This window comes from Anabrus simplex, chromosome 1 (genome assembly GCF_040414725.1).
Source record: "Anabrus simplex isolate iqAnaSimp1 chromosome 1, ASM4041472v1, whole genome shotgun sequence".
In the NCBI taxonomy this organism is placed as follows: domain Eukaryota; kingdom Metazoa; phylum Arthropoda; class Insecta; order Orthoptera; family Tettigoniidae; genus Anabrus; species Anabrus simplex.
This window is the reverse complement of record NC_090265.1, coordinates 707606295-707618498: the sequence shown is the minus strand read 5'-3', so window position 1 is coordinate 707618498 and position 12204 is coordinate 707606295. Positions and strand designations below refer to the sequence as shown.

The following is a 12204-nucleotide window of genomic DNA, read 5'->3' as shown; positions in this document are numbered from 1 at the left end:
TGAACAGACAAAACTCTTGTTTTATATATATAAAGCTATTTTAAATTATCTCAATCATGTCACAAATTTTCATTATTACAGCTCAGTACGATCACATTTTTCCCAGCCCTGAAATTGTGTTTTTGTTATCCCTCGTGAAAGGAATGTGATTTGCAACACAGATTAGAGCCCTTGCCACAGGAGCCAGGTCGAGGAATGTTACGCGAAAATGGGAAATGGCTTTAAATTCCAAACATTTTGAGAGTAAATTAGCTTTGGGGAACAAGCCATCAGCTTCAGGAAAGTTCAGTTTTGCTCTCCGGTTTTCACTGATATTGCTGAATAATCCAGTAAGCCTATGTGCTTGTATTTCGAATTCCATTCAGAAGTTAGAAATTTATTGTGTGTTGAGTGACACAGTGAAGGGTAGCGAATATTTGCCGCGTGATAGACTACGTAAGGATTAGGAACATAATAATGTGAAGTTGACTAGCATAGTGCATATTTGTCTTGTGGTAGTCCCATTATGGATACTGAAAAACTCATGAGATCGGTTACTAATGAAGACAAAATCCAGGAAGTGACTAAGCATCCACATCTATCAACTGTGGTGCGTATGTTGGAACCCTCACCTTCTAGTTTCGACTCGAGTCAATCAAAGTGTTGTTGCATTTAAGATGACAGTCAAACTCATTTCTCTCGCACATGGCCAAGTTTAACCTCCAGACAATTCATGGTCAAAGAGTGTGACTGGAAAACAATGTTTAATCCATTGGTCCAAAATATAAGGCTTCAGCTGACAATTTTTATTTTTTATTTTTAGAAAGAATGTGATCTGCAATAATGCTCTGATACTTTTGCAGGATCCCACTGCAAATGTGTTTATATTTGTTGTCAGGTGTTTTACACACCTTTTCATACACTGTTTTTAATATAATAAGCCCCAGTGGAAAATGTTTTCATGTTTGTTCTCTTGTCTTTCTCATACCTTTTAATACTCTCATTGCATCTCTAGAAACGGTACCTAGCCTTTATCTTTCACTATACCCGTGCAAACATGACGTAAAATGCACGGATTGCGAAAAACAACCATTAAGTGTTTACACATTCGCGTTGGATAGTTTTTATTCGCGTTGTCAATAGTACATTTTCTCACTTAAAACATTTTCTTTCCTTGTTCCCTGCAGAAATGCCTAACGAGGTTTTACTGAATCTCCGAAATTAGCCGTCCACTCCGTGCCATATTTTGAGGTGTACCATATTCGTGCTTAATCTCAGTACATAGTTTTAAAATTAAGTGATCATTCAGTTCAGTTAACTACTGCTATCGGCCACGTTATTTACGCATTTATTACGAAAACACGTTGAACCGTTCCCATCCATCTAATATGAACGTGCCAGGCTAGGTTCGGTGAGCTCGCGGAACGTTCAAAAAGGGCGGCAAAACTAAAGACTAACTTCCGAAGAAGTAAATACCAGAGGTATATGAGAATAGGAAACAGTTGCATTTGTTGTGAATAAGAGACCTAGTAAAGGGGTAAAATGGATTTATTTATTCAAAACGCCTGATCTTAATTCAAACTACAGTGAAACTCGGTTAAGAAGTTCCCGCATAAGAAGTTTTACCGCCTAAGAAGTGTGATATTCTTGGTCCCTTGATCAGTTGCATTAAGATATATGTATATTTTTCTCGTTTAAGGTGTTCTGTTGTAAATATATTTCCCAGTTAAACAGTTCAGATTTTAGAGCCCCTTGAGATAGAAAACGTCTGCTCAAAGCAGCCCATGGTTAGAATCCTCCAGTCTCCGCGCAAGTTGCACCCTGTGTCAGACTGTTCGAGCGCTCGTGGTGTGTGTCTGGTGTCACGGAACATGTGCGGGCCTGCCAAGGCCATATGACGTCACGCTATGACAACACGGACAGCAGATGCTCACTCTCACCTTGTGGAATTGAATCGAACCCATCAGTCGAAATTTCCACTCCACTGTTCCATCTCGTGGAATAGAATCGAACGAGATTCTACGTGGGAAACATAAAGCACGCAATGGATGGTTTGATAAAACTTTAATGCAGTAATTTGCGGGCTGCGACAGGGTGAAGTCATTAATCGAGGTGGCCTAAACTTTAATTAAAAACTGTAAAGTGTATTTGTCCACAACATTACTGTTAATCTACCACAAAATTTAATATTCTAACCTGTTTGATTTTTCATTCCCTTGCTTATTTCCTTCCAGGCATTCTCTCTTATGTTGTTGTTGCAATAATATTTATGGGTCTTGCCGTAGAGGAAATTGCGTTTTTGAACTAAACTGATAAGATTTTCCGTGTTCATTATTAGTGAGGTGAATAAAAACAACTTCCCGACTCTATGCAGGAAACAGCCGACTTGCCAGCAGCCAGCTGATACACATGCCGCCACAGCTGGCCGAAAGGTCCCGATCGTTTATGAAGTTGAACGAATGTTGATTGCCAACTGGGTGTTGGTGGGAGGCACACAGACGCATTGCAATACCACGTGTTGGCATAAAATTGAAAGTTATTTTTCATTTTACCTTTATACGAGCTAAACATTGTATTATCGTGTCACTCATAATTATTACATCGCATTATTAGAACGTAGCATAAGGGATGAGGAGACATGAAATAAAATTCTTGCGGGGAAAGAAACTGTTTACGTTTAGATGTGCTAGCGTTGCTACTGCACCTTTATCACTCCCACGTAATACCCCAGATATTTTTCCATGCACTCATTTCTGCAACTTCGAACCTGTGTTTCTTTTCTTCATTACCTATAGCATGAAGAGGATTGAAGCGGGAAAATAAACTCAATACTGGCTTGGCCATGCGGTACTTGTGAAACAGCCAGAAACTACGCCCATTGCCGTGACAACCAGTAGGAATGCAGGGGCGATTTAGGCCTAGGTTCTAAGATCTCTAAGAATAAGTTGCTAGATTTCCCATTTGCTGCCGTTATCCTTGAAGCAGGTGTCAGGGGTGTGAGGAAGATAGAAAGCACATGCTAACAAACTGTAGTACACATCTTGTCTTTGCGTCTTGTAAGCCTAAGCTACGGATTGCCAAGCATAGTGTAGCGTCGTAATTAGTATGAATAGGAGTTGGTGAAGTTAGTTGTACTTGTAATATCAACATACAAACTTTTTAAGTGAAACTGAGCGGAACTCAGAGGAAAAAGATCAAGCGAAAGGCACTAACAATAAAAGACAAAGTGGAGATTATAAGGAAAGTGGAGTCATCTACACTTTCCCCGTGTTGCTTTGGCAAAGGAGCTGGGGATGCCGCCGTCTACTTTGAACGGCATTATAGCGAAGAAAGAAGAGATCTCTGCTTCTGCAGGGAATACTTCAGCAAATTGTAAGGAAGTTAAATCTGAAAAGTACGATGAAATAGAACAAGCTCTGCTAATATGGTTTAAACAGCAGCAAAGTTTAAACATACCTTTCAGTGGGACTACTGTGCAGGAGAAAGCCGCACGCAAATTAAGGGTACCTTTTACAGCGTCGAACGGGTGGCTGGACCGCTTTAAAAATTGAGCCGGCATCGTTTACAAAACAATTTGTTGCGAAGCAGAGACTGTAAGTGCGGAGGAAAGGAAAGCATGGAAGGAAATGGTTCTGCCTGCTAAAATAAGCAAACCTTGCAACGTTTTTATATAACTTAATATGTTCCCTTCTCTTATCAAATTAGAGGATGGTTGCCTAGTTGTACTTCCTCTTAAAACAATAACCACCACCACCACCACCACCACCACCACCACCACCACCACCTTATCAAATATATTTATAATACGGTATATTCAATTATTTTACTTTATCTCTAAAAATATTGTCATGATAATCAAATTTTTATATTGTAGCTTTCTGTTAGCAGCTCTTATATATCGGCCTATTTCGGTATTGTTCACAAACAAGGAAATCTGTTGGCTCTGTGTTTCACATGTATTTCAAAGTACAGAATAAGTTTTGGGCATTACCCCTTTTAAGAAGTTTCCTGCTTAACAACTTTTTTTTTTTTTTTTTTTTTTTTTTTTTTTTTTTTTTTTTTTTTTTTTTTTTTTTTTTTTGCCGTCCCTTGAAAAACTTCTTAACAGAGTTTCACTGTAAAATGCAAATTAAACTGAAAATGAGATAAATGGGACTCCAATGTCCATAAATTTACAGAACATATTTCCTGGAAAATAGATTGGGAAGAGAGATGTTCTAGAATGGCCAGCAAGAAAGCCAGGCCTGACACCTCTCGGCTTCTTCCTATGGGGTAGTTCGAAACCATTTATTTATATTCATCCGCCAGAAAATATTAAAGAACTGAAAATAGAATAACCTGAGAATGTTGACGGATTAATCAAGAAACACTCCAGAAGGTTTATAAAGAGTTTTGAAACTGAGCTCGGTAGCTGCAGTCGCTTAAGTGCGGCCAGTATCCAGTATTCGGGAGATAGTAGGTTCGAACCCCACTGTCGGCAGCCCTGAAGATGGTTTTCGTGGTTTTTCCATTTTCACAACAGGAAAATGCTGGGGCTATACCTTAAGGCCACGGCCGCTTACTTCCCACTCCTAGCCCTTTCCCATCCTATCGTCGCCATGAGACCTATCTGTGTCAGTGCAACGTACAGCAACTTGCAAACAAACAAACAAACAAACAAAGTTTTGAAATAGACAGTATTACTGTCTAGCAAACAATGGAGTACATTTTGAACATTTAGTTAACTGAAATATTACACACAGGAAATATCCTAAAATAATCCATGCTTTCAAGGAGCTGACTTATTCATTCTTTGTTCAAATTTAAGTGGTTCCAGGTTGCCAAGATGACAGCAAACAAAAGATGCGATAACAAAGGACTGTTCTTTCTAAAATAAGTATCAAAATATAGGGATGTCATTTGAAATTTCAAAGAATGGGTGGCTGGGGGTAAAGGGGTGAAACCTTAACTGCAATTAACCCCAGTTTTTTAACTTCTCCCTCAATACTATTTCTAAATTGAAGAGGTTTTTTTTAAAATTAAATTATTTATACTAGGAAGTTTTGAAATGAAAACTGTATGATGGTGTTATTTCAAAAACGGTATAGCCACGGCCAACTCGAAATTCCGGCCTGCTACACTTGACAGTTCCATAGTGATGACGTCAGTCTTTTAGTGCAGCGATACGGAGGCATGAGTCTTGTTTACATGGTGGTTTCGTAGCACATTGTTGTTATTTCAACGTTATTAGGGGAGTTTGTTGTGTTTAAAAGTGATAACTGTATGAAAACGCATCAGTAAAGGATGTATTTTCAGCAATAGTATATGTTAAATACTATAGTATTCTAATTTGAGCAGCCTGATGTTAGGAAGTATTGCTAGGTTATGTGATAAGTTAGGTGAACCCGCTGAACTATTATGAATTGTCTGAAGTACTAAAAAGTTTATCATGATCATTATAATAATGTGTGAGTGTAGAGTGCCTGGATGTACATCCAATTACCGTTCAAATAAGGAGGTGGCTATCTCAACATTTGCGTTTCCTAGCGATAAGGAAAAGCGAGCGAAATGGACTCATGCTATACACCGAGTTAATTTTGAACCCAGTAAATATGCCTGTGTCTGTATTAAACATTTTTCCAAAAATCACATAATTCGAGTTGATACTGCAAAACGACCAGATGGTTCCGTTTCAACTGTGCCTAGGGTAATGCCAAAATTAACTGACGATGCTGTGCCAACTATATTTCCTGGGCAGCCGTCATATATGTCTCAACCAATACCTGCCAAACGAAAATCGCCAGAAGAAAGGAGAGAGGAACTAAACTTCAAGACATGGTGTGAAGGAGACAAGATATCAAAATATGAGGACTTGTTGGGTAAGTTAATAACCCTAAATGTACTTGAATTCTATCAAAATTGATGTTGATAAAGTTTTGTTTTACAAGCTTCAAACCAGAGACATTCCGACTGTCGAGATATCTGTTACAATTTTCAATGTGCAAGTTCACTTAAATGGTTGCAAGATACCTTCTAAAAATATAGCTGGATTTTAGGAGATAGTCTGCTGTATACCACATGTTCAGCACTTGAGTGTTTACTAACTCGTCTACATCAAGGGATGAGGTTAGCAAGTTAAAAAATATGTGCTTGACTCTAGATGACGGTATTAATGAGTTAATGAATTGCATTTCGCTATCACTAAATCAAGGGACTTAGAAATTGATTTCAATACTGCATCAGTATTGTTTTACATAACAGGGTACATTTCACACTTTTTATTAAGAAATGTAAAAGGATGTGCGTATTGTAAAACACTTATTACTTGGGACAAAGAATAAAGTGTCGCCAGTAGGACTGAATGATGAAACAAATTCATACTTTCTAAAGCTGTGCAGAGGGGGGAAAGATTTGAAACAGCCTAAGGATTTTGTTTTTCAAATTGCTGGGGAAGGCTACACTTTATTTCAGACCTTGATATCTGATTTTGAAGATTCCTTTTAGTACACTGGAAGTAACAGGGAAGTTTTTACAAACCTTTTGAAAATGAAAGTTGAAGAAACTGGTAAATACTGTGATAAGTGTGTGTGTGATGTAGTGTTCATTAGTATTGTGTCCAAGATCTGCCACATTTTGGGAAACATTTTTAGTAACAATTACTCAAAAATAACTAACAATACTGTGCGCACAAACAAGCATAAAATAATTACATTTTAGAGACAACAGTTCGCCTAGTGAGCATTAAATGATTTGTTATGGAGGGCTACATGTTAATTCAGGCTTTGATATCTGATTCAAAGATGTATGTAGGTGGTTTGAAAAGTTCTCGGAATGTACTAGAATTAAGTATCTTACCTTGGTGGAACTGCTTTCATTTTTCAACATAGTCTCCCTGTAGACTAATGCATTGGGTCCAGTGATGTTCCAATGCCTTGATCCCATCTCGAAAATGAGATTCCTCCAGGCCTGCAAAATATCTCTCCAATTCGGCTGTCACTTCTTCCCTTGTAGAAAATCTCCGTCCACCAAGGAAAATTTTCAGCTTGGGGAATAGATGAAAGTCTGATGGTGCCAAATCAGGTGAATGAGGTGGATGTGGCAACAATTCGTACCCCAGTTCATGAAGTTTTGCCATGGCAATAACACTTGTGTGCGGCGGAGCGTTGTCCTGATGAAAGATGACTTTTTTCCTTGCCAAACCAGGCTTTGTTTCGCGTATCCTTTCCTGTAGTTGGTCTAGAAGGTTTGCATAGTATTTCCCCATAATTGTTTGGCCATTAGGAAGATCATCTATCAGCAGAATGCCTTTTGCATCCTAGAAAACTGAGGCCACGACCTTTCCGGCCGAACGCACTGCCTTTGCTTTCTTTGGTGGTGGTGAATCAGCATGTTTCCACTGCTTTGACTGCTGTTTTGTCTCTGGGGTATAGTAGTGGACCCAAGTTTCATCTGTAGTCACAAACCGGCGCAAAAAATCTTGTTGGATGCACTGAAAACGGGCCAGACTTTGTTCGGACATTTTCAATCTGATGCGTTTATTGTCCAATGTCAAGAGCCGCGGCACCCATCTTGCGGATAATTTTTCCATACCCAATTCTTCAGTTAAAATATAATATACCCGTTCAGAAGACATCCCTACAGCTTCAGCAATCTCCCGCACTTTCAGTCGACGACCCTCCATGACCATTTTATGCACTTTTGCGATAAATTCTGGGTCGTAACACTTTTTGGCCGTCCACTACGCAGATCATCATCCAAGCTCTCTCGACCAAATTTAAACTCGCTGGTCCACTTGGCAACAGTTGAAAATGAAGGAGCAGGGTCCCCCAGTGTGTTCTGAAAGTCGGCATGAATTTCCTTTGCTTTCATACCTTTCTTTACAAAGTATTTAATCACTGCTCGAATCTCAGTTTTTCCCATTGTCACAAATCACTACGCGGGAACAACAACAAAGAATCGTCACTACCACACTCCTGCAGCTAGAGCACTGACGCGCCACGTGTTCACTCACAAAGGATGTGTGATTATTGCGCGGGAACCTTGTTGCTCTAGCACTGACATCTAGCGGTGATTCCAAGAACTTTTCAAACTGTCCTTGTATTTTTAAACAGTGGTAATCGTAGGGATGTTTCTTTCAATGTTTTCATAATGGAAGTTGAAAACCTAGTAATTTCTGTGACAAGTGTGGGTGTGAGCTGCAGAGTTAATGAGCGTTGTGTCCAAGATCTATCATATCATGGCAAATATTTTTCCTGTCATTGAAAAATGATTAATAACACTATGTGTTCAAATAAGTGTAATATAAGGGCATTTAAAGACAGCAACAGTTTGCCGAGTAATACTTTTCAAATTGTGGAAAGCTACACATTAACTCAGACCTTGATATCTCATTCAGTAGTAATTGTAGGGGTATTTCTTTCAATGTTTTGATAATGAAAGTCGAAAAACCTGGTAATTTCTGTGACAAGTGTGGGTGTGTACTGCAGAGTTAATAAATGTTGTGTCTAAGATCTATCATATCATGGCAAATATTTTTCCTAACTGTCATTCATAAACAAATAATTAATTAATAACACTATGTGCTCAAATAAGTGTAATATAATGGCATTTTAGAGACAGCAACAGTTTGCCTACTGACCATCATACTACTTTTCAAATTGTGGAAAGCTACACATTAACTGAGACCTTGATATCTGATTCAGAGATGTAGTTTTATACAGTGGAAATCGTAGGGATGTTTCTTTCTATGTTTTCATAATGAAAGTTGAAAAACCTGTGACAAGTGTGGGGGTGTGCTGCTGAGTTAATGAGTGTTGTGACCAAGTTATGTCATATTTTGGAAAATACGTTTTTTAACTTATTCATGTGCTCAGAAAAGCATAAAAGAATGACATTGTTTTGAGAGAAAACCATTCGCTTAGTCACCATCATCGTACAGTCCAAGTGAGTAGACTTCAGTCAAACATTTTACAATATGTAATATACTACCTTGAGTGCACTTATTTGTGTATTCGTATGTATTCTTTTGATAGTGTTTCTTCGATCTTACGTGTTTATGGGCTTATTATTGCATTTTGTTTGTCATATTATGATAAAAGGTATCATATCACCAATATAGGAATTACACGCGATGACGGAGAGTGAGCACTATGCGCGTGACGTCACAACTATTGGTAGCAGGCCTCTATATATCAAGATGGCCGTGGTATAGCTCCAAAGGGCCACATAAAAATATGAGAATACAGTTTCCCATATTGCATTGTGTGACTTATGGAGGAAATATATAAAAGGATTTTCTGCATACTTTGTTTAACAGATATCAGCAAATAGACATAAAATCCACAGCCTGTTTCCAGTCATTGGACCAGGTCAGGGATGGAATGAATGAAGTTCCACCTAGCGGCGAGGATAAGAATCGTGATGGCTGCCAAAGCCCGTCGTACTTCTCTGGGGCATTGTTCAATAACTGACTGATGAAATGAAATGAAATGATACTGGAGAAAGTTGCTGGAATGAAAGATGACAGAAAAAAACAGAGTACCCAGAGAAAAACCTGTCCCACCACAGTTTTGTCCAGCACAAATCTCACATGGAGGGACCGGGCTTTAAACTACAGATCCAGCGGTGAGAGGCCGGCGCACTGCCACCTGAGCCATGGAAGCTACAGCAAATACAAGTTGGAGATATGTAAATAGGCTACGCTTGGGTGTTACTAGGTAAAAGACCGATCTGCAGAAGTGGGGATATTTGGTAGATTCTGTTTTGTGTGGCTGTGGTGAAGTGCAGACTACGGCCCATCTGCTTTGTTCTGCCACATGTACTGAGAAAGAGCTGTTTGAGGTGACAAGGAATGCATTCGACGTTGCTAATTTCTAAATGTACAATATAACTATTAATAATAGTTTATTTAAATCCGCCTTGATCAATACACTCATTAAATGAAAGAAACATTATTTATTAAACCATACATGTTTCGGGAAATCTCAACCATTCCCTTCATCAGTGGTTAGATCAAAGAATAACATAATGACACAATCTTTTGTTTTACAATTTGAAGGAGTATTGTGTCCCAATACATCATGTCAAAGAGTAAAGAGAACTTACGAAATATTATAAAAATGATCAATACATACAATTTTGGTTGAACTGAATGAGAAACACTATACAAATTTATGATCTTCAAGTTTTTCTTCTTTTCTTCTTCTTTTTGTTCCTTAAATGATTATATGCTAGCCTAAACAGTGGGTTATCTTCTGTACTTTTCTGTGGGTTATCTTCTGTACTTTTCTGTTTAGGCTAGCATATAATCATTTAAGGAACAAAAAGAAGAAAAGAAGAAAAACTTGAAGATCATAAATTTGTATAGTGTTTCTCATTCAGTTCAACCAAAATTGTATGTATTGATCATTTTTATAATATTTCGTAAGTTCTCTTTACTCTTTGACATGATGTATTGGGACACAATACTCCTTCAAATTGTAAAACAAAAGATTGTGTCATTATGTTATTCTTTGATCTAACCACTGATGAAGGGAATGGTTGAGATTTCCCGAAACATGTATGGTTTAATAAATAATGTTTCTTTCATTTAATGAGTGTATTGATCAAGGCGGATTTAAATAAACTATTATAAATAGTTATATTGTACATTTAGACCAGTCAATACGGACCAAACACAATATTAACCTATCATGGTTAAGTTTATTAACAGTTGCTAATTTCTGGTGCAACACAATATGAACCTTTGGTGCATTTTCTTTTCATCTTCTCTATAGACATTTTTTGTACATCTTTATATGCATGGAACTCTGTTTCTGACAATATAAATAAACCCAGCAAATGTAGTGTTAATCAACAAAGATTACAATGTTACCTGGAAAGTTTTTCCGAGACCCATACAATGTGCGAGAATACACCCTGATCCTTTGGATGTCTTGATGTCTTTGAGTGACTCGAAGCAAGCATCCCACATGAACTTCACACCTTTCACCTGCAGAAAAAATAAAATAAAATAAACTCAATGAACGCAGCCTGGCTATTCCGTGAAGGAGAGAAGCAAATATGAAGGGGGAAAGAAACAGTACAGACACATGCAATGTAATACTGCCTCAGGAGAAACAAACCTTTGAATAAATTTGCTGGGGATTCTATTTGGACAACCATGATCAAGAAAATAGTACAAGAGATAAGGAAACATAAATAATATACATACAAAAGAAAAAGATACAGCATGACTTTCTTTCCATCCTTACGAGTTAGAGTACCGTAAAATGGGAATTAAAAAAATATATATATCCATTCCCTGCAGCCAGATCACAATACAAATTTGAAACTTTAACTATTCAACATTGATGATATTAGATTCACAAATTAATTGATAGTTTCTTCTTATTTGCACCTATTACTGACATTTCATTGTTGATCGGTTTCACCTCAAAAGGTGGGAAGAATACGATCAATAACTTATTTTGTATATAAGAACAGAATCAATCTACCAATGTATGAATACAAGCACTGTTCTACTGTCTTGTGACCAAACTTGATGCAGCAGAAACAATTCAAAGCTTTTTCTTTGGAGGGGCACCTGACTGCCTTGTGTCCAACCTATCTACAATAAATAAAAATATTTAGAAGGCAAACCTACTGGCTTCTATTTCTTCCCTAGAGGTTTACTGCCAAGGAAACCCCATCTGTTGGCAATCTTCTTAAATAGTCTTTTCACTAACTATTTCATAGTCATGGAGCTTTTCTTTGAAAGTTTTCAGATTTTAAGCCACATATAGAATTACAGTAAAAGTCCATTATAGCAAGAATTCAAAACAGCGGAAAATTTACACGCTATAGTGGATTGTCGTTATATCCAATTTTTGTATAAAAGTCGGAAAACCCCCGCACACATTAAAATAGGTATGAAACGGCAATCAGTTTGTTCAAAACTTGCGTTTCCGCGGATGATATCCACACTACGGCTTACTTCGATGTTATTTTTCGAAATCCGATACTACGTGAAAGTGTATGTTTAATTTCATTCCGAAAAAATTACAGTACTGTATTTCTCCGAATCCAAGACGAACCCCACTTTTTCCTTCAAATTTTTTTTATCAGGCTCAAAAAGTGCTTTGTAAAATCATACGAATGCCGTTGTTGCACAGTACGCATTTTTAGACTATTTTCAGACGCGAACATTGGCTTTTGTTATACTGCATTTTTTTTTGCGGCTGCACAATTATTCTTTTTTTCCACGGG

At 37.7% G+C, this 12204-nt stretch overlaps 1 protein-coding gene across 1 annotated transcript in view; it reads right to left on the bottom strand.

The window, feature by feature from the left end:
- The window catches only part of LOC136857368 (transcriptional regulator ATRX), a 605506-nt gene that overhangs the window by 226851 nt on the left and 366451 nt on the right, over positions 1-12204 (bottom strand). The window contains exon 18 of the mRNA XM_068225161.1: positions 10832-10948. Coding sequence (XP_068081262.1) covers positions 10832-10948 — 117 coding nt within the window. The remainder of the gene's footprint in view (positions 1-10831; positions 10949-12204) is intronic.